The following is a 15,965-nucleotide window of genomic DNA, read 5'->3' as shown; positions in this document are numbered from 1 at the left end:
GCTCCAAAAAGATAAATAAAAAACGCCCAGCACTGGCCGTGATCTCATGATGGTCGGAGCCGGAGCGCGCTGCTTAGACCATTGCGCTACAGCAGTTCACAATGCTCTAGCACAGCGGTACTCAACCGGAGCTCCGAGGTACTGCAGGGGGTCCATGAATATACATAATGCATATATATACAGTACCAGTCAAAGGTTTGGACACACCTACTCATTCAAGGGTTTTTCTTTATTTTTTACTATTTTCTACATTGTAGAATAATAGTGAAGACATCAAAACTATGAAATAACACATATGGAATCATCTAGTAACCCAGAAAGTGTTAAACAAATCAAAATATATTTTATATTTGAGATTCTTCAAAGTAGCCACCCTTTGCCTTGATGACAGCTTTGCACATTCTTGGCATTCTCTCAACCAGCTACATGAGGTAGTCACCTGGAATGCATTTCAATTAACAGGTGTGCCTTCTTAAAAGTTAATTTGTGGAATTTCTTTCCATCTTAATGCGTTTGAGCCAATCAGTTGTGTTTTGACAAGGTAGGGGTGGTATACAGAAGACAACCCTATGTGGTAAAATACCATATTATGGCAAGAACAGCTCAAATAAGCAAAGATAAATTACAGTCCATCATTACTTTAAGACATGAAGGACAGTCAATCTGGAAAATTTCAAGAACTTTGAAAGTTTCTTCAAGTGCAGCGGCAAAAACCATCAAGCGCTATGCTGAATCTGTCTCTCATGAGGACCGCCACAGGAAAGGAAGACCCAGAGTTACCTCTGCTGCAGAGGATAGGTTCATTAGAGTTAACTGCACCTCAGATTGCAGCCCAAATAAATACTTCAGAGATCAAGTAACAGACACATCTCAACATCAACTGTTCAGAGGAGACTGCATGAATCAGGCCTTCATGGTCGAATTGCTGCAAAGAAACCACTACTAAAGGACACCAATAAGAAGAAGAGACTTGCTTGGGCCAAGAAACATGAGCAATGGACATTAGACTGGTGGAAATCTGTCCTTTGGTCTGATGAGTCCAAATTTGAGATGTTTGGTTCCAACCGCCATGTCTTTGTGAGATGCAGAGTAGGTGAACGGATGATCTCAGCATGTGTGGTTTCCACCGTAAAGCATGGAGGATGAGGCGTGATGGTGTGGGGGTGCTTTGATGGTGACACTGTCTTTGATTTATTTAGAATTCAAGGCACACTTAACCAGCATGGCTACCATAGCATTCTACAACGATACGCCATCCCATCTGGTTTGCGCTTAGTGGGACTATCATTTGTTTTTCAACAGGACAATGACCCAAAACACACCTCCAGGCAGTGTAAGGGCTATTTGACCAAGAAGGAGAGTGATGGAGTGCTGCATCAGATGACCTGGCCTCCAAAATCACCCGACCTCAACCGAATTGAGATGTTTTGGGATGAGTCGGACAGCAGAGTGAAGGAAAAGCAGCAACCAAAATGCTCAGCACACAGTTGAAGTCGGAAGTTTACATACACCTAGGTTGGAGTCATTAAAACTTGTTTTTCAACCACTCCACCAATGTCTTGTTAATAAACTATAGTTTATCTACTTTGTGCATGACACAAGTAATTTTTCCAACAATTGTTTACAGACAGATTATTTCACTTATAATTCACTTTATCACAATTCCAGTGGGTCAGAAGTTTACATACACTAAGTTGACTGTGCCTTTAAACAGCTTGGAAAATTCCAGAAAATGATGTCATGGCTTTAGAAGCTTCTGATAGGCTAATTGACATCATTTGAGTCAATTGGAAGTGTACCTGTGGATGTATTTCAAGGCCTACCTTCAAACGCAGTGCCTCTTTGCTTGACATCATAAGGAAAATCAAAAGAAATCAGCCAAGACCTCAGAAAAACAATTGTAGACCTCCACAAGTCTGGTTCATGCTTGGAAGCAATTTCCAAACACCTGAAGGTACCACGTTCATCTGTACAAACAATAGTACGCAAGTATAAACACCATGGGACCACGCAGCCATCATACCGCTCAGGAAGGAGACGCGTTCTGTCTCCTTGAGATGAACGTACCTTGGTGCGAAAAGTGTAATTCAATCCCAGAACAACAGCAAAGGACCTTGTGAAGATGCTGGAGGAAACAGGTACAAAAGTATCTATATCCACAGTAAAACAAGTCCTATTTCGATATAACCTGAAAGGCCGCTCAGCAAGGAAGAAGCCACTGCTCCAAAACCGCCATAAAAAAGCCAGACTACGGTTTGCAACTGCACATTGGGACAAAGATCGTACTTTTTGGAGAAATGTCCTCTGGTCTGATGAAACAAAAATAGAACAGTTTGAATAGTTTGGCCATAATGACCATTGTTATGTTTGGAGGAAAAAGGGGGTGCTTGCAAGCCGAAGAACATCATCCCAACCGTGAAGCACGGGGATGGCAGCATCATGCTGTGGGGGTGCTTTACTGCAGGAGGGACTGGTGCACTTCACAAAATAGGAAAATTATGTAGATATATTGAAGCAACATCTCAAGACATCAGTCAGGAAGTTAAGGCTTGGTCACAAATGGGTCTTCCAAAAAGACAATGAACCCAAGCATACTTCCAAAGTTCTTGCAAAATGGCTTAAGGACAACAAAGTCAAGGTATTGGAGTGGCCATCACACAAAGCCCTGACCTCAATCCTATAGAAAATGTGTGGGCAGAACTGAAAAGGCGTGTGCGAGCAAGGAGGCCTACAAACCTGACTCAGTTACACCAGCTCTGTCAGAAGGAATGGGCCAAAATTCACCCAACTTATTGTGGAAAGCTTGTGGAAGGCTACCTGAAACGTTTGACCCAAGTTAAACAATTTAAAGGCAATGCTACCAAATACTAATTGAGTGTATGTAAACTTCTGACCCACTGTGAATGTGATGAAATAAATAAAAACTCAAATAAATCATTCTCTCTACTATTATTCTGACATTTCACATTCTTAAAATAAAGTGGTGATTCTAACTGACCTAAGACAGGGAATTTTTACTAGGATTAAATTTCAGGAATGGTGAAAAACTGAGTTTGAATGTATTTGGCTAAGGTGTACGTAAACTTCCAACTTCAACTGTATGTGGGAACTCCTTCAAGACTGTTGGAAAACCATTCTAGGTGAAGCTGGTTGAGAGAATGCCAAGAGTGTGCAAAGCTGCCATCAAGGCAAAGGGTGGCTATTTGAAGAATCTCAAATATAAAATATATTCTGATTTGTTTAACACTTTTTTGCTTGCTACATGATTCCATATGTGTTATTTCATAGTTTTGATGTCTTCACTATTATTCTACAATGTAGAAAGTAGTAAAAATAAAGAAAAACCCTTGAATGAGTAGGTGTGTCCAATTCTGTTGTTGCTAGCGATATTCAAAAAAACATTGAAATAATAAAATAACTGTGTGTGTATATATATATATATATATATATATATATATATATATACACAGTTATTTTATTATTTCAATGTTTTTTTGAATATCGCTAGCAACAACAGAATAAACTAATTTTGAATTACATACCTACAGTAGGAAATAGTAGAATATCTTCTTTCTTCTTTATTAAACAACCCTTAATATTGAGCAAATTACACTCACTGGCATCCGTGACATAGGCTTTGAAAAGCACCCACAAATAGGCGACCAGTAGGGCAAGTGCTGGTAAGCTTTCTTGACTTGGGCATCCTTTTTTGCCAACACATGGCTAACCTTTGTTTAACCAACTAAACAGCTGCCCTTAGCAAAAATGTGTTTGGAGTTACCTTTCAAGTAACCTTGTTGCGAACCAGGCTTCCCTAATGTGACAACGACGTGATTTTGGAGGTATGGCAACGCGAGATTACCTTTGTAGCTAACAGGCTATGTTAGAGAATAGGCTACAGTGGGGAAAAAAAGTATTTAGTCAGCCACCAATTGTGCAAGTTCTCCCACTTAAAAAGATGAGAGAGGCCTGTAATTTTCATCATAGGTACACACCAACTATGACGACAAATTGAGAAAAAGAAATCCAGAAAATCACATTGTAGGATTTTTTATGAATTTATTTGCAAATTATGGTGGAAAATAAGTATTTGGTCACCTACAAACAAGCAAGATTTCTGGCTCTCACAGACCTGTAACTTCTTCTTTAAGAGGCTCCTCTGTCCTCCACTCGTTACCTGTATTAATGGCACCTGTTTGAACTTGTTATCAGTATAAAAGACACCTGTCCACAACCTCAAACAGTCACACACCAAACTCCACTATGGCCAAGACCAAAGAGCTGTCAAAGGACACCAGAAACAAAAAATTGTAGACCTGCACCAGGCTGGGAAGACTGAATCTGCAATAGATAAGCAGCTTGGTTTGAAGAAATCAACTGTGGGAGCAATTATTAGGAAATGGAAGACATACAAGACCACTGATAATCTCCCTCGATCTGGGGCTCCACGCGAAGATCTCACCCCGTGGGGTCAAAATGATCACAAGAACGGTGAGCAAAATCCCAGAACCACACGGGGGGGACCTAGTGAATGACCTGCAGAGAGCTGGGACCAAAGTAACAAAGCCTACCATCAGTAACACACTACGCCGCCAGGGACTCAAATCCTGCAGTGCCAGACGTGTCCCCCTGCTTAAGCCAGTACATGTCCAGGCCCGTCTGAAGTTTGCTAGAGTGCATTTGGATGATCCAGAAGAGGATTGGGAGAATGTCATATGGTCAGATGAAACCAAAATAGAACTTTTTGGTAAAAACTCAACTCGTCGTGTTTGGAGGACAAAGAATGCTGAGTTGCATCCAAAGAACACCATACCTACTGTGAAGCATGGGGGTGGAAACATCATGCTTTGGGGCTGTTTTTCTGCAAAGGAACCAGGACGACTGATCCGTGTAAAGGAAAGAATGAATGGGGCCATGTATCGTGAGATTTTGAGTGAAAACCTCCTTCCATCAGCAAGGGCATTGAAGATGAAACGTGGCTGGGTCTTTCAGCATGACAATGATCCCAAACACATCACCCAGGCAACGAAGGACTGGCTTCGTAAGAAGCATTTCAAGGTCCTGGAGTGGCCTAGCCAGTCTCCAGATCTCAACCCCATAGAAAATCTTTGGAGGGAGTTGAAAGTCCGTGTTGCCCAGCGACAGCCCCAAAACATCACTGCTCTAGAGGAGATCTGCATGGAGGAATGGGCCAAAATACCAGCAACAGTGTGTGAAAATCTTGTGAAGACTTACAGAAAACGTTTGACCTGTGTCATTGCCAACAAAGGGTATATAACAAAGTATTGAGAAACTTTTGTTATTGACCAAATACTTATTTTCCACCATAATTTGCAAATAAATTCATTAAAAATCCTACAATGTGATTTTCAGGATTTTTTTCCCCTCATTTTGTCTGTCATAGTTGACGTGTACCTATGATGAAAATTACAGGCCTCTCTCATCTTTTTAATTGGGAGAACTTGCACAATTGGTGGCTGACTAAATACATTTTTTCCCCACTGTATGTTAGAGTTTACGCCTCCTCTTCCAATTATAATATGGGAGGTCAAAATTGTGAAAAGCTATCGACCAAATCTATTCATTTTTAAATGTTAATTAGACACGTGAATATTTAAATGTTTTTTTGCTAACGTATGATGGGGGTTCCTGGGTTGCCGGTTTGCCTGGAAGGGGGTCCATGGGCAAGAAAAGGTTGAAGAAACCTGCTCTAGCAAGCAGTGAGAATACTTATGGTATGAGGTTGGTCAGCCTTCCCCAAACCATAGCCCTTACCTTAACCATTCGGAATTAATGCCTAAACTGTTAACCTTTGAGTTGTTTCTGTTTTTACCCTTTAGCCACGCGGAATTAACTCTTTAACCACGCCAAATTATTGCATCAAAAATAGAAGTTCATCCATAATACGTTGAATTCCAAAAGAGAAACTATGAGATCTTGTTGATACTGTATCTAGCTTTCATTATGCACAATGGGGGGTGTTGCATTATAGCCAGGCAGGTTGAGTTATTAGGTCAGTTACCAGAATCTGTCTGTACAACAAGTACCCTAAGCTGAAAGTAGCCACAGCCTCTCAGTGAGTATGTGTGTGCATGTTTGTGTGTCTCCTCACCTGCCGTACGCGAAACGTCGGTCTTTGTGATGGTCACCGAAGGTGTCCCATAGTCTCAGGGACACACTGACCTCATCCACAACATCCCGGGACCTCTCCAACACCTAGACGGACAGGCACACATCACACCACTGCATGGGACAATTATTTTCAGGCTGTGCCTGTGTGCGTGCGTGTGTGTGTGTATGCGTGCGTGTGTGTGTAGCGTGGGTCCATGCCCACCTCCTGGCACACACGGTACTGGTCAATGGCCCAGACGGTTGGCACGTGGGTGGCGAGCAGCTGGTACTGTGTGAGGGTGGCATTGCAGGCGCGGGCACAGATGAGCCTGGTCTTGCCCACCGCGTTGTCCCCTACCACCACACATTTAATGGTTTCCACATTGGGCCGCTCATAGTCTGTGTCAATATCCATGGAGAGGGCCCTGGGAGAGAGAGAGAGAGAGAGAGAGAGAGAGGAAGGGAGAGGGAGAGAGAGAGAGGGGGTAAGAAAGTAATTGAGGCAAGAAAGTAATTCTGGTCATAGAACATGCATGTGTGAACTACACATTCACACATCCATCCCAAAGCGGAAGGTTGAAAAAATACTTACTAGTCGCCAATGTTCCGGAGCATGTCTTTAAGTGAAGTATTCAGGTACAAACGGAACAATACTGAATAGCTTTTGGCCAACACTGGGCAGGGTAGCTCCTTAAATCAATCACCAACAGAAAAGCTTGGCCATAGCTAGAAGCCTGAGTCTGTACTGACCAGTAATGAGCAGCTCCTGCCAAACTCCTCCAGAGTGAACACATGGTACAGGGGCAGAGAAATAAAAAACTGAGGAGCTATTTATGTCATAACAGAGGGTGAGAGAGGAAGAGAGAACAAGAGGCACCTACATAAACCAGAGCACAGCCCCAGTGGTAGATTTTATTTTTGGAGGAGCGAATGGCGATCCCATCTGCTTAGGGGCACTCATGAAAGACACCACCACCCCTCCGCCAGCCCCACCCCCCATCCTCCTACCCTCCCACTCTTTCTCTCTCAACCTAGAGAGTCTGCTGATGCCAAGATATGCCTCTCTTCTTCAGAAACAGAAAGTGGAACAGGAGGTGGTCGTGGGTAGCGAATAGCCAGTAGCTACGGTACCGTAGCAGTGAGAGAGACAATAGCGTCTGAACAGGGCCCTTTAGATAGATGCCAGAGTTGTGTCTTGGCCTGTCCAAACTCTAGTCTAGATCCACAGCAACGGAACAGTAGATGAGCATTTTTGCCTTAAGACAAAAGGAAGTGGTGATGTACAGACAGAGGCCTGAATGCTCGACCAGGTTCAACCGAGAGATGGATTTGAACAGCAAGAAGCTTCCCAGAGACTTGTCTTGTCTAGTCTAACAGAGAATGCTAGGAAAGAGATGATTCATGTGATTGGGTCACACACACAGGACAGGATAGTGGCTCCATAGGCTCCCCTATCAGAGTCAGACCACCAACCAACTTCCATCAAGAGTTTGGCACGTAGCAGAGGTCATTGCATAGTTCCAATTACTTTAAAAAGGCCATACGTTCACAGCCCTGTGAAATGCTTACTTTAAACTTCTTGCCTTAGATGACTTCAAATATTTCTGACATGTTAAAACAAAGCTGTCAACTCTTTTTTTTTTGTTTCCATGGAAATCAGCACTCAGGATGAATGTATTTACATAATTGAAGCAGAGAGAGAGAGAGAGAGAGAGAGAGAGAGAGAGAGAGAGAGAGAGAGAGAGAGAGAGAGAGAGAGAGAGAGAGAGAGAGAGAGAGAGAGAGAGAGAGAGAGAGAGAGAGAGAGAGAGAGAGAGAGAGAGTTGGTTAGGCTCCAGTGCATCTCTGAAGGTGATATTGATACAGCTGATATTGGCAGACCAGACCTGCAGTCCTGTCCTACCACTCTGACCCATCCAAGGTACCATAAATAGGCCATTTGAAAGATTCATAGGCTTATTATTATTCCATTGACGTAGATGCCGGCGGAGTAGCACTTCGTCCCTGCAGTGACACACAGAGCGGCTAAAAATGGCACCCATTCATCGGACACATGAGATGATGGACAGTGGCTATTCCGCCCCTCCCCCCCCCCCCAACACTCATTCCCACCAACTCCTGCTCCTCTCGTCTCACACATTGTATGTCCCTGTTGCTACAGATCGAGACAAAATTGTTACAGGCCAAAACAAACAATGTCAGGTCTTGTTTAAAAGCTACAACAAACAACACATTCCCTTTGGAATATTCCACGTCCGTTGAAGTCCTAGAGCTGTCAAAGCCAGTGCTGGGCCAAAACGAATTGTACCGTACAGACTACCTTATTCTACAGTGCCTTGCAAAACTATTCATCCCACTTGGCATTTTTCCTATTTTGTTGCATTACAACCTGTAATTTTAATTGATTTTTATTTGGATTTCATGTAATGGACATACACAAAATAGTCCAAATGGGTGAAGTGAAATGAAAAAAATTACTTGTTTCAAAAAATTCTAAAAGAATAAATAATGGAAAAGTGGTGCGTGCATATGTTTTCACCTCCTTTGCTATGAAGCCCCTAAATAAGATCTGGTGCAACCAATTACCTTCAGAAGTCACATAATTAGTTAAATAAAGTCCACCTGTGTGCAATCTAAGTGTCACATGATCTGTCACATGATTGTTACTATAACGGCGCCGGAGAAGAAGGCTGCCGTTTTACAGCCCTCTAACCAATTGTACTATTATGTGTGTTTTCCCGCGTTATTTGTCATTTATTTTGTACATAATGTTTCTGCCATCGTCTCTTATAACCAAAAAGAGCTTCTGGATATCAGGACAGCGATTACTCACCTCGTATTGGACGAAGATTTTTTCTTCAACGAGGCGGCCGTGAAGGATATCCTACAGACACCCGACAAGGCCCAAATCCCCGTCATTCGCATGAGGAAGAGACTGAGATATCGTGGACGTAGGTCGGGGTGCCTTGTAAGGATCCGACGGCGAGCGAGTAAACTGCCGCTCCCATCAATCCTATTAGCCAATCTTCAATCATTTGAGAATAAATTGGATGACTTAAGATTACGGTTATCCTACCAACGGGACATTAAAAACTGTAATATCTTATGTTTCACCGAGTCGTGGCTGAACGACGACATGGACAACATACAGCTAGCGTGCTATACGCTACATCGGCAGGATAGAACGGCTGACTCCGGTAAGACAAGGGGTGGCGGTCTGTGTATATTTGTAAACAACAGCTGGTGCACAAAATCAAATACTAAGGAAGTCTTGAGGTTTTGCTCGCCTGAGGTAGAGTATCTTATGATAAGCTGTAGACCACACTATTTACCAAGAGAGTTTTCATCTATATTTTTCATAGCTGTCTATTTACCACCACAAACCAATGCTGGCATTAAGATTGCACTGAATGAGCTGTATAAGGCCATAAGTCAACAGGAAAATGCTCATCCAGAGTCAGCGCTCCTAGTGGCCGGGGACTTTAATGCAGGGAAACTTAAATCAGTTCTACCTAATTTCCTCCATCTGGCAAATCTGACCATAACTCTATCCTCCTGATTCCTGCTTATAAGCAAAAGCTAAAGCAGGAAGCACCAGTGACTCGGTTAATAAAAAAGTGGTCAGATGACGCAGATGCTAAGCTACAGGACTGTTTTGCTAGCACAGACTGGAACGTGTTCCGGGATTCTTCAGATAGCATTGAGGAGTACACCACATCAGTCACTGGCTTCATCAATAAGTGCATCGATGATGTCGTCCCCACAGTGACCGTATGTACATACCCCAACCAGAAGCCATGGATTACAGGAAACATCCGCACTGAGCTAAAGGGTAGAGCTGCCGCTTTCAAGGAGCGGGACTCTAACCCGGACGCTTATAAGAAATCCCGCTATGTCCTCCGACGAACCATCAAACAGGCAAAGAGTCAATACAGGACTAAGATTGAATCGTACTACACCGGCTCTGACGCTCGTCGGATGTGGCAGGGCTTGAAAACTATTACAGACTACAAAGGGAAGCACAGCCGCGAGCTGCCCAGTGACACAAGACATCCAGACGAGCTAAACCACTTCTATGCTCGCTTCGAGGCAAGCAACACTGAAGCATGCAAGAGAGCACCAGCGGTTCCGGATGACTATGTGATCACGCTCTCCATAGCCGATTTTAAGCAGGTCCACATTCACAAGGCCGCAGGGCCAGACGGATTTCCAGGATGTGTACTCCGAGCATGTGCTGACCAACTGGCAAGTGTCTTCACTGACATTTTCAACATGTCCCTGACTGAGTCTGTAATACCAACATGTTTCAAGCTGACCACCATAGTCCCCGTGCCCAAGGACTCTAAGATAACCTGCCTAAATGACTACCGACCCGTAGCACTGACATCTGTAGCCATGAAGTGCTTTGAAAGGCTGGTCATGGCTCACATAAACACCATTATCCCAGAAACCCTAGACCCACCCAATTTGCATACCGCCCCAACAGATCCACAGATGATGCAATCTCTATTGCACTCCACACTGCCCTTTCCCACCTGGACAAGAGGAACACCTACGTGAGAATGCTATTCATTGACTACAGCTCAGCATTCAACACCATAGTGCCCACAAAGCTCATCACTAAGCTAAGGATCCTCGGACTAAACACCTCCCTCTGCAACTGGATCCTGGACTTCCTGACGGGCCGCCCCCAGGTGGTAAGGGTAGGTAACAACACATCTGCCACACTGATCCTCAACACAGGGGCCCCTCAGGGGTGCGTGCTCAGTCTCTCCTGTACTCCCTGTTCACCCATGACTGCATGGCCAGGCACGACTCCAACACCATCATTAAGTTTGCCGACGACACAACAGTGGTAGGCCTGATCACCGACAACGATGAGACAGCCTATAGGGAGGAGGTCAGAGACCTGGCCGTGTGGTGCCAGGATAACAACCTCTCCCTCAATGTGACCAAGACAAAGGAGATGATTGTGGACTACAGGAAACAAAAGAGGACTGAGCACGCCCCCATTCTCATCGACGGGGCTGTAGTGGAACAAGTTGATAGCTTCAAGTTCCTTGGTGTCCACATCACAAACGAACTATCATGGTCCAAACACACCAAGACAGTCGTGAAGAGGGCACGACAAAGCCTATTCCCCCTCATTAGACTGAAAAGATTTGGCATGGGTCCTCAGATCCTCAAAAAATTCTACAGCTGCACTATCGAGAGCATCCTGACTGGTTGCATCACCGCCTGGTATGGCAACTGCTTGGCCTCCGACCGCAAGGCACTACAGAGGGTAGTGTGTACGGCCCAGTACATCACTGGGGCCAAGCTTCCTGCCATCCAGGACCTCTATACCAGGCGGTGTCAGAGGAAGGCCCTCAAAATTGTCAAAGACTCCAGCCACCCTAGTCATAGACTGTTCTCTCTGCTACCGCACGGCAAGCGGTACCGGAGTGCCAAGTCTAGGTCCAAAAGACTTCTCAACAGCTTCTACCCCCAAGCCATAAGACTCCTGAAGAGCTAATCATGGCTACCCGGACTATTTTCACTGCCCCCCCACCCCATCCTTTTTACGCTGCTGCTACTCTGTTAATTATTTATGCATAGTCACTTTAACTCTACCCACATGTACATATTACTTAAACTACCTCAACTAGCCGGTGCCCCCGCACATTGACTCTGCACCGGTACCCCCCTGTATATATAGCCTCCCTACTGTTATTTTATTTTACTTCTGCTCTTTTTTTCTCAACACTTTTTTGTTTTATTCTACTTTTTTATTAAAAATAAATGCACTGTTGGTTAAGGGCTGTAAGTAAGCATTTCACTGTAATGTCTGCACCTGTTGTATTCGGTGCATGTGGCCAATAAAATTTGATTTGATGATCTCAGTATATATACACCTGTTCTGAAAGGCCCCAGAGTCTGCAACACCACTAAGCAAGGGGCACCACCAAGCAAGCGGCACCATGAAGACCAAGGAGCTCTCCAAACAGGTCAGGGACAAAGTTGTGGAGAAGTACAGATCAGGTTTGGGTTATAAAAAAATATCAGAAACTTTGAACATCCCACGGAGCACCATTAAATTCATTATTTAAAAAATGAAAGAATATGGCACCACAACAAACCTGCCAAGAGAGTGCCGCCCACCAAAACTCACGGACCAGGCAAGGAGGGCATTAATCAGAGAGGCAACAAAGAGACCAAAGATAACCCTGGAGGAGCTGAAAAGCTCCACAGCGGAGATTGGAGTATCTGTCCATAGGATCACTTTAAGCCGTACACTCCACAGAGCTGGGGTTTATGGAAGAGTGGCCAGAAAAAAGCCATTGCTTAAAGAAAAAAATTAGCAAACACGTTTGGTGTTCGCCAAAAGCCATGTGGGAGACTACACAAACATATGGAAGAAGGTACACTGGTCAGATGAGACTAAAATTAAGGTTTTTGGCCATCAAGGAAAACGCTGTGTCTGGTGCAAACCCAACACCTCTCATCACCCCGAGAACACCATCACCACAGTGAAGCATGGTGGGGGCAGCATCATGCTGTGGGGATGTTTTCCCATCGGGACTGGGAAACTGGTCAGAATTGAAGGAATGATGGATGGCGCTAAATACAGGGAAATTCATGATGGAAACCTGTTTCAGTCTTCCAGAGATTTGAGACTGGGACGGAGGTTCACCTTCCAGCAGGACAATGACCCTAAGCATACTGCTAAAGCAACACTCGAGTGGTTTAAGGGGAAACATTTAAATGTCTTGGAATGGCCTAGTCAAAGCCCAGACCTCAATCCAATTGAGAATCTGTGGTATGACTTAAAGATTGCTGTACACCAGCGGAACCCATCCAACTTGAAGGAGCTGGAGCAGTTTTGCCTTGAAGAATGGGCAAAAATCCCAGTGGCTAGATGTGCCAAGCTTATAGAGACATACCCCAAGAGACTTGCAGCTGTAATTGCTGCAAAAGGTGGCTCTACAAAGTATTGACTTTGGGGGTCGTGAATAGTTATGCACGCTCAAGTTCAGTTTTTTTTGTCTTATTTCTTGTTTGTTTCACAATAAAAAATATTTTGCATCTTCAAAGTGGTAGGCATATTGTGTAAATCAAATCATACAACCCCCCCAAAAATAAATTTCAATTCCAGGTTGTAAGGCAACAAAATAGGAAAAATGCCAAGGGGGGTGAATACTTTCGCAAGCCACTGCATGTGAGTAGGGGAGAGAGTGAGCCAACCCTGAGAGATTCCGAGGGAACTGAGGGAGTAATGGCTGTCTACTCTAGGCTTTATCTGTGCTCCATCCCTAGTTCTCCCTTCCTCTGTCTTTCTAAGACACATAGTGAGGCGCGTAGGTTTACGTGAGTCAGGTAGTATTGCAATAGAGGGAGTAGTAAAAGTTACTACATCCTATCCTTATGTAACAGAGCTTCACTTAATGGCCACAGCAGCTGCAAGAGGAGTGGACCAACAACAGCTCTCTCAGAGTTGTAAATGGAAAAAAGGAGGGAAAGAGGGAGCGGGAGAGAGAGCGCAATATGGTGATAAAGAGACATGTCAGACAGTCATTCCTATGGGATCAACACACCACCACTGATGGTTGAGAACAACCGTATTTTACGTTTTTTCAAGGGATGTTAATGGTTAACCGTTATTTGACCGGTCTTGCTTATCGGTCTATAGGTTAATTTGCATATTTTTGTGAAATGAAATTGCCGCGTGTGTATTTCCGTTAGTCGTCATGCATTTTATTCATCACACGCACACAGCATACAGAGCCTAGTTTGAGGAGTGGAATTGCCTACAATCTGTCAGACAGCGAGAGAGTAGCTCCTCAAAAAGCATGTAAGCTACTGGACTGAAACATGCTTTTGTAAGCCCAGTCATTTCGCAACAAACAACAATTCTAAATGCAATTGCTGTTAAATACTTTGGTGGCCACGATTAAATATGAGCTATATTTATTTCTCAATCTCAACACGTAAAGCGTGCCTCCCATTCGCCATCCAGATGCATTGGGTATAGCCTGCTTACCGTTGACTATCAGTGTGTAACCCACCACTTTGCAATGTGAGCTTGAGGCAGTATAATTGTTTGAAACCTGAATGTTTTACTTAAACTTCAAATAATGAGGCATGTGTTACCTTGCTTCAAAGTAGCCATGCGAATTTCCATCCATAGAAACGTGGAGGCAATTATTTTATCTCTCCTGTTCGATTGGTTTTCATATCAACTTTCTTTCGTTGTCCAGAAGCCAAAGGCACAATCCTAGTCATAATAGCAACCCATCATATTAGTTGCTATTAGATTCCCCCTCTTTCTAAGATTCTAATGGAGATTTTCATCTCTGTCACATATAGAACTGTGTTTTCTGCTAATTGCATTTGAGCTAATGTTTGAAAATTACGTTTTATTAGCTGCTTCATTACAGTAGTTGCATGTTCAATAATAGGCTATAGCCTTTTTACTGTAAGACGATAGACTTGCCATTGTTGCATGTTTCCATTAAGCCCTTAATGAAAAATGTCAGGTCCTTGTATGCATGCATAGTATCAGAGAGGAAGAGGCGAAGCGAGAGGTTTCACTCTCTCCAGAATCTGTCCAAAATAAGTCCAATGCGTTTCTATGGGCTTATTTTGGGCCTAAGCTTGTTGCCTGCCTTCCCGCCTTGGGACGACACCCATTGTTAGGGCGGAAACATAAGCATCATCATTATATACAGATCTCTGATAGTATATTCTGTTGGTCACATAAATGTACTGTTTGGATTTTTTTTTTACAGTTTGTTGACCGGTTAATTAGGGTCAGTTAGTTGGCAGCAAAATTTAACAACATTTGCATCCCTAGTTTTTTCCCCAAGTATGCCAATGAAGGTGTTGTGTGCTGGAGGTTTAATTGGGGGTGGAAGAGAACGTATTGTATGTGTAGGACAGAGTGTGTGTAAGTGAATTTGCGTGAGGCATTGAAGAAAGTCAGTGTGTCACAGCTCTCTCACCACTGGCCCATACAAGAGTAGGCACATGTTTGTATTTGAGAGTGTCTACATGTGTAAGATAGACAAAGATGCATGTTTTGTATGTTTGTGTGTGTGTGTGTGTGTGTGTGTGTGTGTGTAAATGCACACGTATGTGTGTGTTAGAGCTACACAATTATTTGAATTCACATCGAAATCACAATATTGACATTTAGGGCTGTGGCGGTCATGAAATTATGTCAGACTGTAAATGTCATGCAAATGACTGCCGGTCTCACGGTAATTGCCTTTGGAACATCTACATTTAAAAAAGTCAAATAAATGCATTTAATATAGCCATCACAATAAAATCCATTATTTATTTAGTTGTGATAGGCCTATAAAACTGGGAATGTCTTAGAAATCAAAACATAAGGGCTGCATGACACAACTCTATATTGATCATTTCCGGTCCATTCAATCACATTCATCTCTGTACTCCGCCTGCCTGCCTCCCTTTCTATCTGTCTTGATTTGAGCTATTGCTAGTGAAGTGCAACATTGTATCAAATCATCACTTAGTCAGGCCTGAAGCCATTGCTTGCGAACTTGCAACATTGTATCTACTAGCCTACTCCGGGCCCTCAGAGTTTCCTGCGCCAGTGAGCTCGGGACATAAATATGTTTTTTAAAGATGTTTCCACTGGATATATGAGATCATCATATCATGATATTTTGCTCTTTCAAAGGTCTTGGTGATTATCAAGGGTGGGAGTGTTGGAAAGATTTTTCAAATACTGAAGAACTATCATTCGCAATGGATGTTAAAAAACAGACTTTGTTGACTTGTGTGAGGCGAAGAAAACATTTGTGGTGTACATGGTGAGTTAAGACTGCCAAATGGGCACTTTCCTA

The 15,965-nt window shown here is 43.5% G+C and overlaps 1 protein-coding gene across 4 annotated transcripts in view; it reads right to left on the bottom strand.

Moving 5' to 3' along the window:
* The window catches only part of LOC121587520 (rho-related BTB domain-containing protein 2-like), a 103,242-nt gene that overhangs the window by 41,069 nt on the left and 46,208 nt on the right, over positions 1–15,965 (bottom strand). For 3 of the 4 annotated variants that reach the window (XM_041904532.2, XM_041904531.2, XM_041904530.2), the window contains 2 exons: positions 6,335–6,536; positions 6,113–6,216 (listed from right to left, as the gene is read on the bottom strand). In XM_041904532.2, the coding sequence (XP_041760466.2) occupies positions 6,113–6,216; positions 6,335–6,526 (296 nt within the window). In that variant the 5' untranslated portion in view covers positions 6,527–6,536. Of the gene's footprint in view, positions 1–6,112; positions 6,217–6,334; positions 6,537–6,703; positions 6,860–15,965 lie in introns of those variants that run through there. The other variant, XM_041904533.2, reaches the window with a different exon arrangement.

The sequence above is a fragment of the Coregonus clupeaformis genome, chromosome 18, assembly GCF_020615455.1.
Source record: "Coregonus clupeaformis isolate EN_2021a chromosome 18, ASM2061545v1, whole genome shotgun sequence".
NCBI classification, from domain to species: domain Eukaryota; kingdom Metazoa; phylum Chordata; class Actinopteri; order Salmoniformes; family Salmonidae; genus Coregonus; species Coregonus clupeaformis.
The sequence above is the reverse complement of the archived record's forward strand: the minus strand, read 5'-3'. Positions and strand labels throughout refer to the sequence as shown.